Source organism: Lactuca virosa, chromosome 3 (assembly GCF_052849685.1).
Source record: "Lactuca virosa cultivar CGN04683 chromosome 3, Lactuca_virosa_CGN04683_v6, whole genome shotgun sequence".
Taxonomy (NCBI): Eukaryota; Viridiplantae; Streptophyta; class Magnoliopsida; order Asterales; family Asteraceae; genus Lactuca; species Lactuca virosa.
This window is the reverse complement of record NC_136428.1, coordinates 243187159-243212269: the sequence shown is the minus strand read 5'-3', so window position 1 is coordinate 243212269 and position 25111 is coordinate 243187159. Positions and strand designations below refer to the sequence as shown.

The 25111-nt window shown below is 32.1% G+C and overlaps 2 protein-coding genes and 1 long non-coding RNA gene across 13 annotated transcripts; all 3 read right to left on the bottom strand.

Annotated features, from left to right (window-relative positions):
- Window positions 1–3637: 3637 nt before the first annotated feature.
- Window positions 3638–5667, bottom strand: LOC145162892 (uncharacterized). Its single transcript, XR_013739415.1, has 3 exons — window positions 4992–5667; window positions 4516–4861; window positions 3638–3863 (listed from the first exon to the last, which is right to left on the bottom strand). It is a non-coding gene; the product is annotated as an uncharacterized LOC145162892 (long non-coding RNA).
- A 124-nt stretch (window positions 5668–5791) lies between these two features.
- LOC145162891 (KH domain-containing protein At4g18375-like) lies at window positions 5792–9727 on the bottom strand. 4 transcript variants are annotated; one of them, XR_013739413.1, is made up of 6 exons: window positions 9624–9727; window positions 8617–9258; window positions 8183–8534; window positions 7801–7875; window positions 7077–7128; window positions 5792–6188 (listed from the first exon to the last, which is right to left on the bottom strand). XR_013739413.1 is itself a non-coding variant. In XM_079081880.1 (5 exons), the coding sequence occupies exons 2-4, from the start codon at window positions 9199–9201 to the stop codon at window positions 7802–7804; spliced, it is 1011 nt and encodes a 336-aa protein (XP_078938006.1). In that variant the 5' UTR covers window positions 9202–9258; window positions 9624–9727; the 3' UTR covers window positions 5792–7128; window position 7801. The 4 variants fall into 4 exon arrangements, 2 of the variants coding, with proteins under 2 accessions (XP_078938006.1, XP_078938007.1); XR_013739414.1 differs by having other exon boundaries at window positions 5792–6183; XM_079081880.1 differs by having other exon boundaries at window positions 5792–7128.
- Window positions 9728–11179: 1452 nt separating this feature from the next.
- LOC145167085 (KH domain-containing protein At4g18375-like) lies at window positions 11180–19970 on the bottom strand. 8 transcript variants are annotated; one of them, XM_079086174.1, is made up of 8 exons: window positions 19844–19970; window positions 18733–19375; window positions 18256–18651; window positions 17931–18188; window positions 16577–16819; window positions 16402–16487; window positions 16045–16137; window positions 11180–11471 (listed from the first exon to the last, which is right to left on the bottom strand). In XM_079086174.1, the coding sequence occupies exons 2-7, from the start codon at window positions 19315–19317 to the stop codon at window positions 16074–16076; spliced, it is 1632 nt and encodes a 543-aa protein (XP_078942300.1). In that variant the 5' UTR covers window positions 19318–19375; window positions 19844–19970; the 3' UTR covers window positions 11180–11471; window positions 16045–16073. The 8 variants fall into 8 exon arrangements, with proteins under 8 accessions (XP_078942300.1, XP_078942295.1, XP_078942297.1 ...); XM_079086169.1 differs by lacking the exon at window positions 11180–11471 and adding an exon at window positions 15462–15949; XM_079086171.1 differs by lacking the exon at window positions 11180–11471 and adding an exon at window positions 15462–15844.
- Between the last annotated feature and the right edge of the window lie 5141 nt (window positions 19971–25111).

The following is a 25111-nucleotide window of genomic DNA, read 5'->3' as shown; positions in this document are numbered from 1 at the left end:
ATACATTACATGTAAAAACAAGTACATAACTAAACAAAATCAGATTATAATAACAGTTAAAACATCATATTTACAGTTAAAAAACTATTTATCATATTAGAATACAAAAATTATAAAATAAAAGCAACAAAAATTAAAAATGCACAATGTAACTACAAATAAAAAATAACATAAACAAAGAAAAACACTATTTTATACATTTACAAACAAAATAACTACATAACAAACCAATTCACATCTTAATAACGGATAGAACATCATCTTCAACTACGTAAGTAATTTTTTAATGTATAAGAATTAAAAACGAATTAAATTAGTAACAGAAGGAAACGAGATACCTGCTGCTGATTCACCTTCGATTGCAATATCGTTATCAGATTGAGCTTGAAACTGACCTAAAGATTGAACATTCAATTGATCTGTTCCTGATACGCTTTGAACATTACTTTGAACACACATCGAATCCAACAGAGAAAACGATGATACTTCGCCTTGAAAGCAATTAAAATCAGATCGAACTATCGACGAACACTGATCAATTTCGTCGATCAAATACCCTAATATTCTAGAATCACTTTCAGATAATGATTCCATACAAACTAGATATAAATGAAAATCAAACAGAATCGATCGATTCAATATAAATTGAAGATCACGAAATATGAATAACGAAGAATCTTTGAGGAATCTGTGCAGAAGAGGTCATCGACATTATCATTAAAAAAATAAATTTAATTAGACGTTTGGTTTTTGTTTGATTTTGTTAATTACTAAAATACCCTTACAGACAAAATAATGAAAATTTTGACATTGACAAAAATAACACATTTAGTTAAAATAATAAAAAAACGTAATAATAACTTATAAATCAAAGGTTCTTATGGTTCTTAATCTTTTTTGGTTCTCATTTGAACCTTTACCTATATATATATATATATATATATATATATATATATATATATATATATATATATATATATATATATAGGTTTAGGTTCTATGGAAAACAAAAAACCCTAAAAATAAAAAACATGCCTAAAAAAAATACATAGAGATCACAAGACTTTTTTTTGAAATTTTTTATGAAAAAATCGCAGCTTTTAGTATAAAATTGCTGATATATTTTTTTGAAAAAAAAACAAATTTTTTTATAAAAAAAATTGATTTTTTATTTTTTTTTCCAACGATTTTATACTAAAAGCTGCGATTTTTCTATAAAAAAATTAAAAAAAAAGTTTTGTGATCTCTAAGTATTTTTTTTATGCATTTTTATGATTTTTAGGGTTTTTTGTTTTCCAAATAACCCTTCCCTATATATATATATATATATATATATATATATATATATATATATATATATATATATATATATATATATATATATATATATATATATATATATATATATATATATATATATATATATATAGGGAGTGGTTCAAATTAGAACCCAAAAAGGTTAAGAACCTTAAGAACCATTTTTTTTAATTGTTTTCATTAATGATATTTCGACAAATCCAACATTTATATTGTATTCCCTAGTTTACAAACTACTTGTCACTTGTCGCCGAACCACCGTAGGACCGTCGCCGGACTAATATTAAATTCAGTGATATTTTTTTGGTCATATTCACAGCTTAATAGATCAAACGTTGTAGTTTCTATTTATTTGGTAATATTTTTTTTTATTTTTCAGCCAAAATATATAAAATTTTAGTAAAAAATAAAATTATGTCTTGAAAAATTCAAGTTTTTATTTTTTCTAAATTGTAGATTTTAATATATATATATATATATATATATATATATATATATATATATATATATATATATATATATATATATCTTGTATAAAAAATATTCACGGTTTAAAATACAATATTCACAGTTTAATAAACATAATAATTCTCTAATACACATTTAATATTTTTACATGAATACCTTCATTCATATTTTAACGCAAAAATTATATAACATATACAACTTAATACAGTCCGTTTTTAATTTAATACATAAAATTCACAACATAACATAATATAATCCATTATACACTAATTCATATATTTAAAGAATTCAAACTCAAACTCTACCACCACCAATAACAACTACCGCCCCTCACCACCAACCACATGTACCAGTATCATTATCATCATTCTTTCCAAATTACATATGTATATAAAATCATTGATTTACAACTTAAATAATATATTCACAATTTAATAAACCAATTAATTCACTTATTTAGAGTTCAACGCAAAATAATTAAAAAAATAACTAATACATTCGTACATATTTATACAACACAAAATATTAATATATTCATAGGAAAATTAATACAAACATTCTTATTCTCATTCAAAATTTATAAAAAATTCATAGCATAATACAGTCAATTCACATTTCAGTACATAAAATTCACACTTTAATATAATAAATTCAAAGTTTAATGCACAAAAAGTATACATTCACAACCATATTCTTAACTTAAAACTTACATGTATACCTTCAAATCTATAGGCTAGTTCTTCTTTCAACGTTTATTAACACAAATATTCACAATTTAAATTTTATATACTATATTCAAAATTAGATAAAAGCATATCTATGTATAATGCTTCTTTCATCTTATATTTCATAAGCAAACCAAAATATTATAAAAAATTACAGCTTAACACCAATCAATTCACAACTTATTACAGTCAATTCACAGTTTAATACACAAAATTTACAACTTATAGCTTAATCAAAAAATTTATAGCTTAATGTAGTTAATTCACAATTTAAAACACAAATATTTACAGCTTAATACAATAAATTCACTGTTTAATATATAAAATTCACTATTTAAACAGAAAATTTGCAGTTTAATGCATTATATTCACACTTTAAAATACAAATATCAAAACTTAATATCAAACTTCACAGCTTAATACAAAAAAAATCACAGTTTAATACACAAAAAGTATGCAATCACAACAAAATTCACAACTTAAATAAAACCTATATTCTTATTACTTGGTAAGAAATTAACATAATAACAAACATTCTAAATTAAATTCACAAAAAAATACATTCTAAACTTTTTAGCTTAATACTATAAATCACAGTTTAATACACAAAAAATACGCATTCACACCTTAAAAAAAAACTTAAATTCGTATTATTTGAAAAGAAACTAACATAATAACACTATCTAAATTAAATTCACAAAATAAGAATCATAAAACATAATCTTTTAATAACATTTTATGCAAATATTATAATAAATTAAAAATCAAACATGAATTCACAACTTAATAACAGTTAAAAGTTAAAACTAAGATTAACAAAAACAAACAAAAAATAAGATATTAAAACATTAAGTTTACACGTTAACAAAAAGAAAAACGATTGAAATAAAAGTATTTTTGTATCACAAATATCAAAGAGTAGGCAAAACTTTTAGAATAAAGGGACTTAGGTTATAATATAATATATAATCTTAAAAAAATCAAACTCAAAATATGTATAAATTCTTAATCAAACAAAAAATCATAAAACTTATATAAAGCTTAAAGCAGACAAAATAGATTAGACCATCCTGTATACTCTCCACGCCAAGGGTCGTGGAGAGCTTCCAAGTCAGCCGCCTCAGGCCACCACGAGCCACCGATGTACTCCCCACTACCGGAAAGAAGAGAGAGAAGAGAAAGAAGGAAGAGAGAGAAGAGGAAGCTGGGAGAGAAGAAGGCGGCCATTGGTCGTTTACAATCGTGATGCCCACCACGAAACACCTCCACCACGAACGGTCGGGCCGGTGTGCACGGCCGTTGTTCGTTGCCACCTCAACCACGGACCCGTTCGTGGAGAGTATACCGGTAGGCCTAGATACAAAAACAAATATGAAAAAGTATAATAAGCCGTAGTATATCTAAAGTCTGAATGACATATCATATTTATAATCGGAAATAATGAATATTAGTTTAATATGATAGGGTCTAGGCTAAAAGCAATAGCAACATGTAGATTTTATACACATATTTAGGCTAAGGGGAGTGGTAACATTTCTAGCACCTTGCCACGTCAGTTTTTAAGTGTCACCTCATTTTTCTCCATTTAACATATAATCTTAACATTTATTAAGGAGTGGTAACACTCCTAGCACTCCATTTTTTTTTTCTTTTTCCAATTTAATTTAATTACTTTATTTTAATAAACAAACATTTTTTTAATACTATATAAACATTTTTTTTGATTTAATTAATATGACATAAGTTTTTTTAACGACACACACTCATATTAAATAAAAACGATTACAATAATTTAAAACACGATTTAATTTACGTTATTGTTGATTACAAAACTCAAACACATAAGCAAAATGTCAAACTTTATTTTGCACAAACTAAAGAAATTATTTAATAACAAATTTATTAAAATAATTTCTAATTCTTTAACAACTAAAGACTAAAGTAATCCAAGCCCAACAACCAACCCATTAATGCCCCCAATGATATAAAGCCTTTTAAAAAATACCTAATCCCAATTGCTTTTTGGATATGTGGTGGCAGCGAAGGAAGAACAGGCATGCGTCTCTTTAGTTGAATTTTGGAAACATTAATCCTATCATCCTTCTCATCTTCTGTAAACAATCACAAATCAATGGTTTACAAAAATGATTCCTCCTTTCTTGGTTTATCACTGTATGTTTCATCCGCCCCTGCAAGCACCAATCAAATTCAACCTTCACTCTCTCTCTCTCTCTTCTCGCCAAAATTTTAACGAGGCTCTGGTGACGACCCCCCTAGCGAGAGCTAGGGGTGGTGTTCGTTGATCGCTGGCGAGCTTAGCGAGCCCGTTGGCGACCCCCACTCCTCTTAGTCTTATAATAACAATAAAAATGAATAATACTTTAATATTATAGTTACTAGACTCTAGATAAAAGCAATAGAAAGACATGGAGATTAGACGATGCACACTGACAAATTTAAAAGGAAAAAGAAGATTATTACCTCTCTCTAAAACGTCCTCTTTCCTGCACAAAGAAGCTTTGAAGTTATTTCTTCTCAGATGACCGGTAAGTTGCAAGCGGCCAGAGAATAAAAGAGGTCGTCGGAGATGAATAATGTGACTGGAGACAATCTGAGATGAAATAGATCTGGAAGGAGGCGATTTTGTGGAGCCGTGTCGTTTACATAACTCATAGATCTGACCTTGTTGTTTTTCGTTGCTGGTTGATTTGGTATCGCTGCTCATCGGAGTTCGTAAATCTAGCATCGCATGTCGTCGGTGGTGTTGCGGTTGTCGGTAACGGCGATTACCGACTTAAATCACAGATAACGAGATGGAAGAGGACGACATTATTGGTGGATTTTAGTGGTGGATCTGATGCAGAAATCATAGATCTGGAATATGGCGGCGTGGGTGCCGACTTGAATTCCGGTGAGCCGATGGTAGACGGACGCCAACTAGGGGTGTAAGTGAGCCGATCTACTCGTGAGCTACTCGGGATCGACTCGTTAAAAGCTCGACTCGAGATCGAATTAAAGGAGCCTGAGCCGAGCTCGAGCCTAAATATGAGGCTCATTTATTAAACGAGCTCGAGCTGAGCTTCAATTAATGGGCTCGCCAGCCTAAACGAGCTTAAACGAGCCTATACATACATACATACATACATACATACATACATACACACATACACACATACATATATATATATATATATATATATATATATATATATATATATATATATATATATATATATATATATATATATATATATATATATATATATATATATAGAGAGAGAGAGAGAGAGAGGCTCGTTTAGGCTCGACTAGGCTCGCGAGCCCACTAAAGTGTTCACGAGCCGAGCTCGAGCTTCATTTTAAGGATCGAATCGAGCTCGAGCTCGAGCTCGAGCTTCCTCAAAATTAAACGAGCCAAGCTTGATCTTGGTCAGGCTCGGGCTCGGCTCGGCTCGTTTACACCCCTAGTGCGCACTGCTCTGGTGTCTTCAGTAGTACGGGCCCTATACTACCGTCCACACCGCATCAGTATTCACCCTAAGTCCTCCTCCTTGGATCCCAGATCACAAGTACTCTATATCTCACTGGCATAGGCTACCCTTCGGTAGACCTCTCATCAGCTCCTCACTGCTACCTACTTGCTCTCAAGCATCACATAGCAGCAAAATCCTTCCTAGGCTAAGGCATCACAAAATCAGGCCACTCTAGTCCTAATATGAATACCTAGCCAACTCTAGCATGCATATCATATCATAACATATCTCATAACACATAATGTAAGGGTATTTTGGGAAATCACCGTTCGGGCGCTGGCTGATCGTACACACTGCTCCTTTCTGTCTTTCTCAAAACCTTTTACTCTTTTAGAAAAATTGTTTATTTTATGAAAAACTTTCTCAATTCCTCAGTTTGAGTTCAGATTCATCCGAAGATGCACCCGAATCCCTCAAACCAAGGCTCTGATACCAACTTGTAACGACGTGAATTTTCAAAACAATTTTTCATTTCTAAATCATACTTTCAATCACATGAAAATCACAAAACATAATGTATCACTGTGTCATAACAAAACATGTCCCCAGAATCTCAATAACATAAGCTCTATAAGTGTGTACGAATCATGCCGGCGCCTTCCCGCGATCCTCGCTCGTACCTGAAACACATAACATAACAACTGTAAGCATAAATGCTTAGTGAGTTCTCCAAAATACCACATACCCCACATACGCCTTTCCAGGCCATAACTCTGTAGGATCTTCCGATACATGTGTCTCAGGGGACTTCCGTCCCAAATCCCGGTAGACCTTCCGGTCCTACCCATATCGATCTTCCGGTCCGTAACCTCTTGACCTTCCGGTTCATATCATCTTGACCTTCTGGTCCTTACCATACGTAACATACATAGCACATACATATATATCATCTTGACCTTCCGGTCCTTATCATTCATAACATACATAGCACATACATATCACATAACCGCATATAGCACATACATCATAGCATACAAGACCTTCCGGTCACACATAGGTACCCTTCCAGGTATAGTATAGTGAGAAGACTCACCTCAATGAAGTCGGATAAACTCTCGTGCTCAACGTCCCGACCTAGCCTCCTCCTATTATTCAAACAACATCCCCGATCAATAATCTCTCATGATCTCATCTCTACAGATTGGGTAGAAGGCCATTCTACCCTTCCCTGAACTCTCCTAAATCAGTCTTGACCAGAACCCTAAAGTCAACGAAAGTCAACGGTCAACTTTGACCCGACTCGTCGAGTGCACAAGGGCGACTCGGCGAGTCCATGTGGGTCCTCTGAATCCTTTCAGCCTCTCTTGGCTCGTCAAGTCATCCTTCCACTCCACGAGTTACACCTATCACGAATCGCGGGGCAACCCCGACTCGACTCGTCGAGTCTGTTCATGGACTCGGCGAGTTCATTCCATGCTCAAACTTAAATGACCTTCTGAGGTCAGATCTGTTCCTCTAATCCATAGATCTGACCTTCCCAAGCTCAATAAACACGTAAAGGTTCAATCTTGATACTCATGCAACATCCAAATGACTCTACTTGATGAATTAGCCCCAATTACAACATCCTAAGTCCATTTCTTCCATAACTCATCATAAAGCAAGATGGATAAGGCTCTCTGGACCACTATGAGTCCAGATCCGAAGCCTAAACATGATAAGGGACCATATTCCCAACAACTCATCCTAATAGAGGGTATAGGAAACCCTAGATCTATGGATTCTTCAACAAAACAGAAAAAGGATCGATATGATACCTCAAGGATGATGTCCTTTGCTTGAAATCCACAGATATGCAACCTCCTTGGCCTCCTCTAGGTTGGAACCACCTTCTTCTTGCAAAACCAACTCACAAAGATCAAATAATGGCTTCTTCCCTCTCACAAACGCTCAAGCACTTCTAGGGTTTCTCTCAAGGGTCTGGTAGCCGCAAATGGTGGCTATAAGGGTCCTTAAATAGGGCACATGCCCCGAGAATTAGGGTTTCATTTAACAGCGCGGACTCGCCGAGTCCACGTATCGACTCGCCGAGTCCGTCATTTAATCAGACCAAGAATGCGCGATCCTACTCGGCGAGTCTGAGCGTCTACTCGCCGAGTCCCTCTCTAAAATTCAATATAAATACTTAAAATGAGATACCTGGGAATCCGGATGTTACAATGCAATCTTCACCCCAATTTGTTGGGGGGTTAACTTTCACACTTGCTCCATATTTTTGACTAATATATTTGATTAAGCCATGATCTATGCCATTTACAAAACCAACACTTGAAGAAGGACAAATCAAAAGAAGAGAAAAATCTTTTGAAAATGATTCACCCTTCGCATTAACAGGTGGAGTTGATCCCATAATTTGTGCGCCACCTGGCGTTCCCATAACAGGAGGGTGAATGAAGGGAGCACGTAAGTGTTGAGATCTTGATGGGTTCTCATGAAGACGTGATGCTATTTGAAACAACGCTTTTCTTACAATAGAAGCTTCACCAGATATCTGAATCAAATCATAACAAATGAGTGCAATGACACATAATCTTAAACTGTTAAATATGCAAAAACAAGAAATGTAAGCTTACTTGTATGAGTTCATCGTTGCTTAATGCACACGTAGGCAAATGATTATCCTTCATAATAAGAATCTGAGCACCGGTTTCTGTCCTTATAGTTTGAACAATTTCTCCACCTTTTCCAATAACACATCCGATTTGATCAGATGAGACAAGGAGACGAGCTGTAACTTGTGGTGCCATGTCAACAACCTCATTGGGTCCCACTTCTTCAGCTACTACTATGTCATGTACTTTGAAAAGGGCATCTTGTGATGGACAAACTCGTTGATCAGTTTCTATTCCATCAAAGTCGTTTGTTTCATCATTTGTGTTGTAGATAGTAATAACACGTTCTCCACATCCAAACACTTTATCAGTAAAATCGATTATTGAATTAGTTTCGGATTCTAATTTTATGAGAATCTTACAACATCCTCCTATTATGCTCATAAGTTTCTCAGCAGGGCATAAGTATCGGAATACAGTATAATCTGAATTGATTAAGTTCTTTCCACTTTCATCACCAATGTTTCCTCTTTTGGTTCTTCCATTATCGTTGTGGTCAGAGTGAGAATTGGAACGCTTTCCATGGATGTTTCTTGATCCCTCCATATGACGCAAAAAAGGGTTTCTTTTTCTAATGGAATGTATCGGTTTTTAATTTGGAAACTATGAGAAAATCAGCACATGAAAATGAAGGCACAATTCCATTTCAAAACTAAATCAATTTACTGTAAGAAAATAAATATGAAATTTTATTCGTATATATTTAATGGTGTATGCATGCATTTCAGGAAAGAGAATGAATGACCATATTACTACAATCTAAGAAGACGCTTCGATTTCGATCAATAAAAGTGAATTCGTAATGTAACCAAATTCGAGTAATGACGTTACAAAAACTAAAACCATACAAGTAACAACAATGTCGAAAACCTGTTAAGCATATAATTATGGATCTGGATTGCATGTCGTGATTAATCGTAAAAGAGAAAGAACAGATTTGACGAAAGTTATTATGAAAATTCGGATACCTTGGCTTCTTCTTCGTTTATGGGAGAGAGGGCCAAGGAACGTTTGCGATGTTGGAAATTGGAATCATAAGGGATCTTTTATTTACGCTCAAAAGAAATAAAACTAGAGAAAAAAAATGAACGATTTTCCTATCATTTCTCGTACTTATTTCTTATCCAGGAAGATTAGTATAAATTATCTTTATTTTCATTTCTCTACCTTCCAACATTGTCTTTTTTTTCGTTTCTTTTCTTTTCTTTTTGTTTGTTTCCCTCCTTAAATGAAACTTTGGAGCAATACATTAGATTTTTGCACCAGCATCGTCAATTGAAGCACTACCCTAGTAGAAATCAGTAAAAAGCAATGTTTTAAAAATGAGTTTTTTAATTGAATTGGTATGATGATTCGGTTTTTGGTTCGTCAGGTTCAACCGCCGGTTTAACCCAGTTTCTATAATTTTGATATATTTTTCATTTTCCTACGTACATATATATAAAAAAACATGAATTTTCTTACATTTGGCAGTGGACGTGTCTGCCTTCAAGTTGTGTAAATTCAGACTAATCTGTTTGATTGAGATATTCAATTTGCCTTGAAAATGGATTGTTTTTAACTGGTAAACTGAAATCTAACTATCCAAATCCAATAAATCGGTTCTATCACACCAGTTCAACCCAATTTTTGAACGACTCTCGTCCCCGGTTTTTGGTCCGACCAATTCAAACGATCGGTTCGAATCGGTTCAGATAAAATAATACATTATAACACCAAATTTGATTTACACCAAAATAATGTCGAAGCTTCGGTCTAACACCAAATTTGATTTACACCAAAGTAATGTCGAAGCTTCGGTATAACACCAAATTTGATTTACACAAAATACTGTCAAAGTTTGGTTTGTTGCTTTTAGTCTTTCATGTTTCATCTTTATTCATTAGTTTATTATATACAACTAGGTTATTATAAAATGTAATAACTATTTGGTTATATTGTAGTAATATATCTATAGTTATAGAAAATGAACTTAAGAGTTTATAAAATGTAATAACCATTTGGTTATATTGTAGTAATATATCTATAGTTATAGAAAATGAACTTAAGAGTTTCGCCTAATTTGACCTTTTTTTTTTGCATAATAGGTCATTTAACTTTTAATGTACATATCAATTAAGCCATTATCGTTAGTTTTAACCATTCTTCCGTTAACTAGTTGTTCTTAATTACACGAATAGTCCTTATGGTTTAAATTTCTTTTGTAGTTGGTACCTTACTTGTTGTGGTTTAAATTACACGACCAAAACGTTCACATTTCTGATATTCTAGGACATACAGTGTCATTCTCTTCTCCATTAAATCTGGTTGAACACCAAGCATACCGGGCATAAATTATCATTTTAGGTTTACCAAATTCAACTCATACTAGACGATTTTTCTTCAAATTGATTAACGATTCACGGTTATTCCATACACATTGCATCATATTTTGTATATAATTTGTATGGTTGGACAATCTCCATTTCAGTAGAAGAAATAATACGCAAAATCAAATCCCTAAAGCAATAACTTTGACAGATACAACATCGGTTTACAATACATAACCTAGAAATCCAAAATTTTAGAAAAAAACATTGAAAGAACACCGACTGCACACTAACGACTCCCTTTAATCATATAAACACACATAAACAAAAGAAAAATCGGCTTAGTGAAGCTTAACAAACCATGGATCTTGATTGTCGTCGTTGGAAAGAACTCTACGGTAAAACAAATCCGAATATCTTATTTAAATCAGGAGAAAATAAATAACATATTAAGAAACCATATCTTCCTCAGAGATGGAGGTTTCCATCATAGAATTTATGATAATCCTGAAAAATCCGTCACTAGTCACCGTTAGAAAATAATAGGAAAATAAATGTAATAGAAAGCATTGTAATATTCAATTTTTAAGATAATAAGAATCACATATGTTGTTACATTTTTTGCTAAAAATCATCCATTATGCTCTAAAAATTAGAGATCAAAAAGTTGTGACGTTTTTCGATTCAGTTAACATACTTGGATAGCACTTATTAACTTGATCTCAAGGATATAAGATTTATAAAAAGTCGACTCCGAAGAAGAGAGTTATGGATTTTATAAAAATAAAAATCAACCACATAGTTAAAATTAATTACGTCAAAACGGTACATAGAGATCGGTTAAGTTTGGTACTAGGCAAGACTATAATGCTAGTAATCAACATCCAAAACCATTTTTTTGTTTATGTCATACTATCGCAATACAATATACAACTATACTATTATCCAAGTTAATTGGATCTAAGCATCCTTTATATGTCTCAAGTTTAAAAACTAGACTAGACTACAATCCCTATAATCAACTTCCAATACCAACTATGTTTAGACAACAATATCCTAATTTAGTGCATATATTTAACATGGGGCATAGGTATTTAATATACATTAATCTTTTAGTAATAATACATCTATCATGTAATAATATCATATACACATATATAACCATATCTGGTTCGCACAATATATGTCATCAAATATATATTTAACACATATTGTAGATAATAAGCATTTAATTCACATATAACTTTCAACAAATATTTAATACTTTTAATAAATACTTGTATTAAAATCATGTTCATGAAAGTAACTATGCACTCACTTGATTGAAGTGGAAGATCCACGAGAAAGCTAGCTCGTTGGCTAATACTTCAGTTTATCCCTTTTGAACAACCTAAATACGAATATTACTACGTCTCAGTATTCGTTCGTATTTATAAGGTTATATTATCTATTTCCAGATTCCTCGATAATCTCAATGAATACTTCAAGTTCTATCAAATAAAGAATAACCAGGTAAGATCATATCAGATATAGGATCCGTTTAGAATACAGAGTATACTGTTTGAAAAATCTACTTTAAATACCTCACTAGATTTAGCCTAGACATCACTCCCTAAGTAGATCAATAAGTATTTTGGCTTGGAATCACTGATAAATCTTATTTATAAATTCATAATAACGATTATGAATATGAATATAAGTTACACTTAAAGCGCAGTATATGCAGCTTAACTTATAGAGTTTTCTGGCAATATTTCGGAAAGTCGCAGTCAAAACTTCGACACTGAACACTTATTTCAATCGGGTTTTCTATCGCCGCAAAGTCTCGTTGCAAACACTTAGAGACTCCAAAAAGTCAAATTTTTAGAGAGAGAATAGGTTTCTAGAGAGAGAAACCCGAAATGAGCAAGAAAGAAGTGAAGTGAGGCTTGTTATTTATAGGGTGGCACCTGAGCAGAAAGCGCGTCGCGTGTCGTGCCCTCGTGCTCAACTCTTATGGTATCACGTGTCGTATTCTCGATGGTCCACATCGCTTGGTCGGTTGAAAGAAGGGGTTGTCGCCTTTGCCACGTTGCTCTCTCTTGTTGGGCCACGTCATCATACGCATGTATTGTTTACAATTTTCAAAAAATCATAGCTCTCACATAGGAGCTCTGTTTTCAAAGTTGTTTATATCCCCGATTTTGTATTGACAATTACTACAACATTCATTTAGATCTCAACAGCTAATTCTTATTTTATTTTTACCTTATATTTTATATAGTCTTACATTGTTAAAAGCTCTTGTGAAATTCGTAATTTCTTCATTTGAACTCCATTCTCGACTTTCTATATATTGACGAATTCCTATTTACGAGTACTTTGATTCTTCTTTACATTGTTTTGGCTCAAAAGCAACCAATCTCCATTTCACTTTTTACGACACACATTAATGCATAGGGTTGAACGCGAAACTTAGAAAAATCATAACTTCCTCATGTGAAGTCAGATTTAGGCGTTCTTTATATCTATGAGATCGTCATCACGACTACTACAACTTTCGTCAAGACTATTTATCCTAAATAATCTTTTATTTTTTGATGTTTATTTAACGTAATTAATTAAATTTGTAATAATGTTTTATACAAATATTATAAGCTCATAATATTTGTCCGTAAAACATGTACATAATATATAAATATCATTTATATAACTCGTATCATGTATGAAGGATTTTTATTTATTTACGATTATCTTATTCGAGGATTAATTGTCAATAAAACGAATATTTATAATTTATAATCCTTAAATGCCTAGCCGAAATTCGAAGGCGTTACACAAACTATGACTGTGAAGGCTTGTACATAAAAGGTTTCGACATTTTTAGTCTAAGTAAATTGCGCAACAAGTTGAAAGTAACCCCAATGTGTCTGCAAGAGCTTTACATGAACAACTCCAATGTAAATATCAAGTAAACCTTTCAAAGATGAAAGATTTTAGGGCCAAAACAGAGGCCATGAAGCATGTCAAGGGATATGATGATATTATGCAAGCCAAGATACTATACTTAGAGAGTACGCTTTCGAACTTCAAACTCGTAACCCTTACACCACAATCAAGATCGAAGTGGAAAGTGAATCAAATCATGTTTCTGAAACAAGAACTTTCAAAAGAATCTATCATGCCTTAGACAACTGAAGAAAGATTTTCTAGTCGGTAAAAGAGATTATCTTGAAACAAGAACTTTCAAGATCGAAGTGCAATGAACCTACAGTGGTAAGGATTATTTCATTTTGTTACTAAATTTTACATGTATCTAATTGACTAAATGTTTAAACTTGTTTAGGTTCTTGATGGTAGAATATGAGAACATCAATTCATGTACTTGGTTTTTAAGTTGTTTAGGTGATGACATGAACTTAAATAGCAATTCAAACTTTTCCTTTATATTAGATAGATAGAATGTGCTTGAACTTGTTTATTGTTTATTTTTAACTTTCTTTGTTAATGCAACATGATAGCACTAATATTATTTGGTTTTGGTAGGGGTTGTTGCAAGTAATTGTTATTTTATTGCCTTTCTAGAAGTTGCAGTGAAGAAGAGAACGAGAACCTTGGTTTTGTTTTTTATCGTACGTATATGTATATTAACATTCTTATAAGATTTTTTTATTAAAAAGACAAAATTGCCCCTGGTGCGCAAGGCACATGGAGTGTTTTAACAAAGGGGGCTAACGGCTAATAGACGCAGGACCATGCACGGGGAAAAAACAGATGTTGGGATGCCCAACATGCAAAACAAAAGATAAAGATGAAACGTGAAAATTTTACAAACCACATAAATATTTTAATAATTTATTCTAAAAAAGGTAATAATAATATCATGATTTGCAAATTGCTCTTACAACTTTTAAAAACAAAAAAATATATATTCTTTCGGAAAAAGCGATTTCACAACCAATAAAGTATTTTACCACCGAAAGATCTCCAAATACTTTTCCAAAATATATATATATACCTCTATTTCTATTGGAATTGAAATATTTTGCAAAAATATCCTGTCTTTAGAACAGCTTTCTACACCTTTTAATTCCAAGCACGACTTATACCCTCAATCTTTTACTAAAAGGTAACTTTCCACAACTTCTGATACTACCATACCACAAGCCCTTTGGTGATGCTAGTTGATTGTTAAAGTATGGTCTAAATGTTTATAATTAAACTACATAAAAGCGGGTTACCGATTTATGCTTTGAGTTGAATAATTCATTTTCATTACATTTCAAATTTTAAACATTACATGTAAAACACCATGTATAAACGAAACCTTAAATATATTTAATTGTGTTCATTATACAATGTCAATATCCACCTATAAACTAAACAATATATATTAGGAAGACAAAGAAAAACCAGTAAAAGGTAGCATAAAATCCTTCACCTCGAATTGTCCTTGATCAAATAGCAATGATCATTTGCAAAATTAATTTTTTTTAAAGCATCAAAATCCTTGAGAACTTGTGAATTTAATAAAGATTTCTCCATCATTAAAACCTGATTTGTTATGACATAACATGACTGTCTGTCATGATTTGGAGTGATAGAGACAAAAAATTGCAACTTTTAGTCCCATCCAAAAAATAGATTACAAGCATAATAAAAATAAGGAAATATAAATGTAGAGACAAATTCAGAAAATACTTAAGAGAGAGATTGGAATGGAAGTAACATGCCATTGAACAAGGTTAGGTTGTTTGGAAGATTGGTAAAGAAACTAGCAAAACAAGCTAATCTTTGATCAAAGGCTCTGAAAGCAAGCCATAATAAGGTGGGTTTCCGTATAGACTGCGGCTCAGGCTCAGGCTCGGCTCGGCTTGGTTTGGTTTGGCTTGGTTGGTCTTCTGGTTTAGTAAGCATATATGTAAAGGAAACAAGGTTAATGGTTAATGGTTTTTAAGAGTTACTTTTCTGGGTAAGTAGAGTAGGCGCCTATCAACTTCCTACATCTTAACATCAATGGAAAAATGAAATAATACCTTTTTTATTTATTTATTTATTTATTTATTTTAATTTCGAGAGATATAAAAGAATAAAAACTCACCTTCACCTGTGGGGTCCACCTAACAGACTTTAATAACCGTACCCTCTCCGCCTGAAGCCACCCGTAGGGCTTTTATCATGCCTAGATAACCTCCTGCCACCACCAAATAAATAAATAAATAAATTATTTTTGGTCCCTCAGACTAACACCATCTTAAGCCCTTGTAAAATGACTATTTTGCCCTCCACCCCACCCCACCCCACCCCTTCATTCATACATTGACTTTGTTGCTATTATCATCATCATCATCATCATCATAATGAGTAATGAGTAATGACATAATCCTAACCCATCTTAAGTCTTGACAAATATAAACTTCGGAGGGCAGGATTGTCATTTTACAAAGTATTTACTTACCGAGAACCACCACCACTACGTCTTGGAGAATAACTACTACCGCCATAAGATGATCCATAACCATCACCGGGCCCACCACTTCGTCCCTACCAAATTAAATATATAAATACAAATTAATCATAATCCATCTTTTTAGGGTTTAGGGGTTTAGGGTTTAGGGTTTAGGGTTTAATACATGTGAGGGAGCATAGCTTCCATATCCATCATGAGGTGGGAAGTCATATGAATCACCATATCTGTGTCCATGACCTTTGGAATCTCTACTTTCATACCTTGAAACTTCAGGAGATGCAACAGGAAGATACGGAAGAACTTGAACAAAAGACGAAAATACCCCTTCTCTATCAAAAATATTTGCCCTCAATCTTGATGCCACTTGTACAAGTGCATCCTTCACATCATCAACATCTCCACAAATCTTATGAAAATGTGAACAAACAAAAAGTGTCATCACTCATCATCATCATATATTCATATGCTCTATCTATCTCTATGTATGAATATTTTAAGGGCAAATTGTACTTACATTTCTTTACCTAAAATAGCAATGTACTTATATTTTGCTACAAATATGGGATTTGTAATTTATTTGTTACATACTAAGGTGTGAGACTCATGTATTACATGGGTTTATTTAAAAGAAAAATTAAATACGAAATTTTAAACATTTGAGAAGTTTGAATTGATAAGAGATGTGAGAAAAATATTGAATTATTAAAATTAAAGTGTTTTTTTTCTCTTTTAAATGAAACAAATAAACAAAGGAAACTAATGAGGCTTTAATTTAGTAATTTTGAAATTAGAAGGAAAGTTCAATAATGAAATTGATATGCATTTATTATTACATTTAAAATACCGTGTGGAATTTAATAAAATGAAAAAAAAAATAATAAAAAATAAAAAAATAAAACATAAAACGATGCATGGAATACAAATTAATTTAAAATAACCACAAAATGACATGTGGCAAAAGGAATGAGAATGTGACATGTGGCAAAAAAGATCTTTATTTATTAGAGTAATAAGAAGTAGATTGCTATTTTGTGTTTTTTTCGGTTTAAACCTCAACTTTATTTTTTTTCTTGAAAAGACCTTGCACTTTTTCATTTTTTCCGAAGTGGCCCTTTTAGTCATTTTTGAAAAAAATTGTGAAATGTGAGGGTTTTTTTTAGAAAAACTAAAAAAATTAAGGGTTTATTTGGAAACAGTTACAAGATTGAGGGTTTTTTTTAGGAAAAAAAAAAGACAAAGTCGAGGGTTTTTTCAGAAAAAATGAAAAATACAAGGTCTTTTTCAGTAAAAAAATAAAGATGAGGTTTAATCCAGAATAAAAACACAAAATATAAGGTCTTTTACGAGATTAACCCTAAAGAAAATATAAGTATATTGCTATTATCAGTAAAAGATGTAGGTTTATTGTTATATCAATATTGTGGATAAAAAATAAAGTGGCAAAAAGAGTAAAAATTAGGTTGTTATTTCCTGCAAATTTCCTGATATTTTAATTAAATATAGAAGATAATACTTACCTGAACCATTTCATCATCATGTTTAGCCACTTTTGGAAGGTTTTCTTTTGAAAGTATGCGAATATTAGCTTGAGTGATTCTTCTCATTTCAGAAATTATTGATCCTCCTTTCCCAATTATGGATCCAATGTGAGAAGATTGAACAAGTAATCTTGTTGTAAATGAAAGAAGACCTGAATCTCTTTCAACTCTCTCACTACACTTTGATTGTAGACGGATTGCTGCATCAATAGTTGGAGAAAAACTGTCTTCAAAGATCTGTACATTATTAAAGAATCATCAGAAATCAGAAAAAGATTCATACTTTATCAAGATTCACTTTTACCTCTTTTGCAGATATAGATATTATGCAATCTTCAGCATCAGTTGTTGAGCTATCAACTTTAATACTTGCTCTAGATTCTTGTCTAATTTGATTGATTATGGCACCTCCTTTTCCAATTACACCACCAATATTTGCAGAAGGACAAATCAAACGAAGAGAAAACTCTTTTGAAGATGATTCACGCCTTGATGCTGGATAAAGAGCTCCATTTTCACTTTTATATCCACCAACAAGTGGAGTTAACCCCATAATTGGAGCGCCACCTGGCGTTCCCATAACAGAAGGATACATAGTGGAGGGAGTGAGTAAGTGTTGTTGAGATCTTGATGGGTTGTCATGAAGACGTGATGCTATTTGAAATAATGCTTTTCTAACAACAGAAGCTTCACCAGATATCTGAATCAAATCACAACAAATGAGTCAATGAAACATAATCTTAAACTGTTAAACATGACATAAGAAGAAATGTAAGCTTACTTGTATGAGTTCATCATTGCTTAATGCACAAGAAGGCAAATGATGATCTTTCATAATACGAATCTGAGCACTGGTTTCTGTCCTTATAGTTTGAACTACTTGTCCACCTTTTCCAATAACACATCCAATTTGATCAGATGGGACAAGGAGGCGAGCTGTAACTTGTGGTGCCATGTCAGCAGCCTCATCAGGGCCCACTTCATCAGCTACTACTCTGTCATGTACTTTGAAAAGGGCATCTTGTGATGGACAAACTCGTTGATCAGTTTCAGTTTCATCAAATTTGTTTGTTTCATCATTCGTGCTGTAGATAGTAATAACGCGTTCTTCACACCCTGAAACTGTCTCACCAATTCTGATTTTTGAATTAGTTTCGGATCTTAATTGCTTGATAATATCACCTCCTCTTCCCATTATGCTTCCGATTTTGTTACTAGGGCATAAGTATCGGTATACAGTATCATCTGAATTGATTGAGATCTTTCCTCTATCATCACCATTGTTGCGTCTTTTAGTTCTTCCATTATCGTTGTGATCAGAGTGAGAGCTGGAACGCTTTCCATGGCTGTTTCTTGGTCCGGCCATATGATGCAAGAAAGGGTTTCTCTTCTAATGGAATGTGTCGACTTGTAAATTGCAAACACTGAGAAAATCAGCACATGAAAAATTGAAAATGAAGGCAGAGACTACAGCATAGCAATTCCAATTCAAAGCTAAATCATTCACGAGATGTGACATTGAGAAAATCGCGGTAAGCAAAGTTTAATAATCAACACTAGGTTATTCGTGTAAGAAAATCAATACCAAATTTTATGTGTCTGTATTCTACAATGTTGTATGCATGTTATAAGGAAAACAAAATGGATAACCATATAACTATAATCGAAGAAGATACTTCGATTTCTATCAACATTCTTAACCTCGTAAAAGTGAAGTCGTAAGGTAACCAAATTCGAGTACTAACATTATAAAAACTAAAACCATACATGTAACAACAATGTCGAAAACCTATCAAGCCTAATTATATCGATCTAGACTGCATGTCGTGATCAATTGTAAAAGAGAAAGAACAGATTTGACGAAAATTATTATGTAAATTCAGATATAGTACCTTGATGAGATTCAGTGTTCTGCGAGGTCGAAATCGACACCAAGTATGGAGTGTCGAGAACCGCTTGCGATTTTGGAATCTAGGGTTTTTGATTTAGATTTTTGCCCCAACGTCGTCAATTCAGCAGCACTACACAGTAAAAAGCAAACATATCCCAATTACAATCAGCCCCCTCAAATCTTCTACTTATTACATAAAGACCCACATGGTTTATTACAATTTACAACAATCAAAAATTAAAAGTAAGGATAAATGACCTAGAAGGGTAACATAGTTTAGATTGTGTTCATGTTTAGTTCTTGAAGTTATTTTTTGTTCATATATTATCATTGAATTTGTTTGGACTATTCATATTACATACTTATGATCGGTTGGTGTAGGTAACATAGTTTAGCTTTTGTTCACATTTAGTCCCTTCAGTTTTTTTTGTCTACATATTAACATTGAACTTTTTTGGATTGTTCACATTACATACTTATGAACTTATTTGGATAGTTGGCATTACATCCTTATGACCCTGCAGCCCTGGTCTTCTTCTATGTTGCCATTGAACCGTTTTCAACTAGCCCGTATGAGAGGTGTTTCGGTTTGAGCTCGGACCTACTCAATCTTTCATCTTTTTTAAAATGTTATAACTCATTCGTTTGAAATCGGAATGTTATAATTTCTTTTCAGCACAGAGGTTTGTGTGTCTACTTCATTTTAGATTATATAAACATATTATTTGGTTACATGTTGATTAAGTTAAGGCTCTCGAAACATTGGGTATCAAAGCTAAATTTATGTTATTTCAGCATTGAAGTTAATGTTTATACTTCATTTTAGACTATATAAACACCTTATTTCTTTATATATTGAGTTAATTTTTGTTGGTTGATGTGGTATTATTGTAATCATTTAGCTTCAAACCAAGTATTTAAACGAAAATTAGCACCGACACCAAAACCGGTATAGTCTAACCAGTCCAGTTATCGGTTCTCATTATTAGTCTAAACTGATTCCGGCTCCAAACCGGGTTCGGTCTGGTTCGGACTGGTTGCTCATCCTAGTTCCAACTACCTAATACCATGCAGGCTCATCAAATAACTAGACCAGTCCTAAAAATATCAAACCATTTCTCTAGTGATGTAGATAAACTATTGTAGAAATGGTTAATGACTTATAAGGGTAACATAGTTTAGGTTTTGTTAACATTTGGTCCCTTATATTTTTTTGTCCATATATTACCATTGAACTTGATTGGACAGTTCATATTACATCCTTATGAGCAGATAAAACCTACACTAACCGGTCATAAGGATGTAATGTGAACAGTTCAAACAAGTTTAATGGTAATATGTGGACAAAAAATAACTTAATGAAAATTATGTAAGAGGAAGATAATGCTGAAATTTCTAAAAAAAATGGAAGTAAATCAAGTTAAGAATTGAATTTTAAGAATTGTGGATGATTATAATGTATATGTGATATAAAAACGGCGTAGTATAGTGGGTTTGAGTAACTATGTTTATATATTTTGGTATATTCACTTTCTCATATATATATATATATATATATATATATATATATATATATAGGAGTGAGATTCGTTGATAACTCATAGTTTCCCGAGAACCAGAAAACTAAAGGTGGAGTGTTAGATCAAAATTAATTCATTAAGGGCATGATCGTCATCTTACTAATCTCATTTAAAGTTTAATTTTATGTGTTATTGGAAATATTAATAGAAATGTCTAAAAATTTACATAATAAATCAAATTTTTGGAATTTTTTAAAAATAGGATTTTTCGATTTTTGTTTTTTTTTTAAGTACAGATTATTTAACTTTTTATAGAAAACTTGAATTTTTGAAATAAATAAATAAATAAAGTATATATTAAAAAAAACTACAATTTTTTAACTCCATTTAAAAATCAATAAAATTAAAAAAAAAAACTGGAATATTTAAAAAATACTATAATTTTTTAACCAAAAAAAAAATCAACATTTTAGGTATATATATATATGCATATTTTTACAAATGCATATATATATATATATATATATATATATATATACTATAATATTTGTAAGGAAATCATAAGAAAATCTCATTTTATTTACTAATCTATAAGCACAATAGAATAAATATTTTATTCGATACAAAATAAAATATAAAAAACAAAAAAAAATCTACAAAATTTCAAAGCGGTTTCATGTCTTCGTGTCAATATTTTCATATTTTCTTCAGTTTATCATTTTTCACCTCCTCAATATTCACCATAATTTCTTCCAAATCTACAAGAAAATTAAAAAAAATGATTTATGCAAAAATACTCACAAAAATACATATATGATTTACATGTGATTAACATATGAATCACATGCGATTCACATATGAATCACATGTGATTCACATATGAATCGCATGCGATTCACATATGAATCACATGTGATTCACATATTAATCACATTTACATATGACATCATATGTGAATTACATTTCATTTTCATATGAATCACATGTGATTCATATGTGAATCACATGTGATTTACATGTGAATCAAATGTGATTAATATGTGAATCACATGTGATTATTATGTGACACATGTGATTCATATGTGAATCATATGTGATTCACATGTGAATCACATGTGATTCATATGTGAATCATATGTGATTCACATGTGAATCACATGTGATTCACATGTGAATCATATGTGATTCACATGTGAATCATATGTGATTCACATGTGAATCACATGTATAAATCCTACACACTTAACCCATACAGAATAACAGTTCCACATCAGAATAATACAACATTTATGAAATCTAACTAAATCTGAATTCTAATCTTTAATCTAAAATAACATAATCGCTATCAAATATAACCACAAATACAGATTCTAGTCTGTTCACACTAGATTTGTAAAACAGATATGTAACACAGTTGAAAGGGCTTCAATTCATGTCTCTACAAAACACGAATAACTTACACGTAATATCATAAAATGTCTAAGCATTTGCAATGTTAAAAGTTAGATTAAAATGAAATACATACGCAAACAAATAGTTAGAAATTTGAATCCTTACTGCATCATGTATATGATGTTAGATTTTACATAAGGATTAATATTCTACTACTAAAACAATTTGCATAAACAAATACTTCAAAAGTTCCAAGTACCTTAAATTTGCATTGTGCAACTGAAGTAACTCTAACAACTATGTCAAATTGAGCTTGTTCCTCACTTATTGTAACACCAAAAAAATGAGCACATTGTTTTTTCTACCTGAATTTGACTTAAATAAGCTACCAAAGTTGCTAAAAAGAAAAATTTGTAACACCAAAACATACACACCTTCCACTAACTAATGTTCCTATTGGAAGAGGTCTAACTGTAACTGTCCCATTTAAAGCTTCTTCAAGAACATTGGCTGAAATCGTTGTCTTAATAGGGACTCTAAGCTTACTTAAAAAATGAAAAGAAAAAAGAAATGAATGATTATTTGAGTCAACATGAATTCAAAATCAAATACAAAATCCATATGGTTTTGATAGAACATACCTGAATAAAGCTGAAAACATTGTATTCAAAGTTCCAAGGTTTGATAGATCAATTTCCATGTCCATTCCTTCAGCATCAAGAGCCTATACAATTCATACAATATGCTTCGTAGCTAGTATGAATCCTTTTGTATATAAACAAATAGTTTTTGATTACTAGCGTTTTTGTCAGGATGATATCTGTATACAGGGGAATCAATATTAACAACATTTACATACATAATCAAGACATTCAAATAACAAGATGATACAATTACAAACCTAAAATAAAACCGATACGTTTAGATTCAAACTTTTTTTTTATAAAGAGGATTCCTAACATTCTAATCTTTAGAATCAGTAAAAGTGTGACATCCCCATTTTCACGGCCAGAAAAGACCGATTTTGTTTATGCTTTATAAAAATCAGAGTACCTCTTTTAATAAAAATGTTGCGGAATTTGTTCCCAGAAGAACATGATAAATACGTTATCAAAGCATTTCCGAAGAAATGTATTTTTATTCATTTTCAAAACCTTGGGATGTCATTGTCAATACAGAAACATAAGCATAAACAGAACTTACATTCATTTACACTAGTGATCTACATCTCTTTTAAATCTCTTAGTGTAAAGTAGCTTCATATCGACACCTGTGATACAAATAAGCCGGAGTGGGTCAGGTTGGGAAACCTGGTGAGTACATAGGGTTTTCAACCCACAATAATATAATTATTATGTTTAAACATCAAACAATCAACCCAATTACCCATCCCCATTATCTTCTTTACTCTTAAGGGTCTACCCTAAGATTCAGCTATTCCTCGATCATTCATTCCTAAGGAGTATCCTAAGGAATCGGCACTAATTCTGCATAGTCGCCAGGGTTTATCTCGTTTATTAACAGTATCATTTTCGAGAGTCCACTCGTAATACCTGTCTATGGGTTTTTAGAGTACACCAGGTGAACACATCGTTCACAACACCTACAGGTTGCGAGGCTGCTAGTGTGCCACTAGACTGTCTAGAATAGTCCGTGATTGTCATCCATAATCTGATAGATGACGGGGCCATCGCTTGGGTCATCGTTTGGCTCATCAATTTGGCTCATTGCTTTGGCTCATCGTTTTGGCTCATCGCTTAGGTCATCGCTTAGCACCATATTTTATCACTCATATATCATCGCTCATCGTTCATCTCATCTTTCATCGCTCGTCATTTATCTCATCTTTCATCGCTCATCATTTATCTCACCTCTAATCTACCCATGTTTTACCCAACACATTTTGTAGATATAAAATACATATACAGTTTAGATCATTTAAAACATGTATAAAACGTTTCATCCAGCATAGACAACAAGTATTCAGACAATATACACACATAGCACGTAATTTATATAAAATACTTCATATCTATGTGTAAGATGAAAGTAACTATGCACTCACTTGATTAGGTGGTGACTCGGTACTCGGACAGCACTTCGTTATCTCAAAACAATTTTCCCTTGACGAAACCTAGTATCAATACCACTAGGGTTTAGTCTAACGTTAACCGCGACTAATTAATAGTCTAGCTATTATTACTATTATATAAGCATTAAGAAACACTCTTATATAACTCATAATAATAGCCCAAATAATTATTTTAATGTCCTACTAATGTTACTATATTAAAACATAAGCTATACTAAAGATAGGGTAGGCATAACTCACTTACAGCGGGTTTTTCGCAAAACCG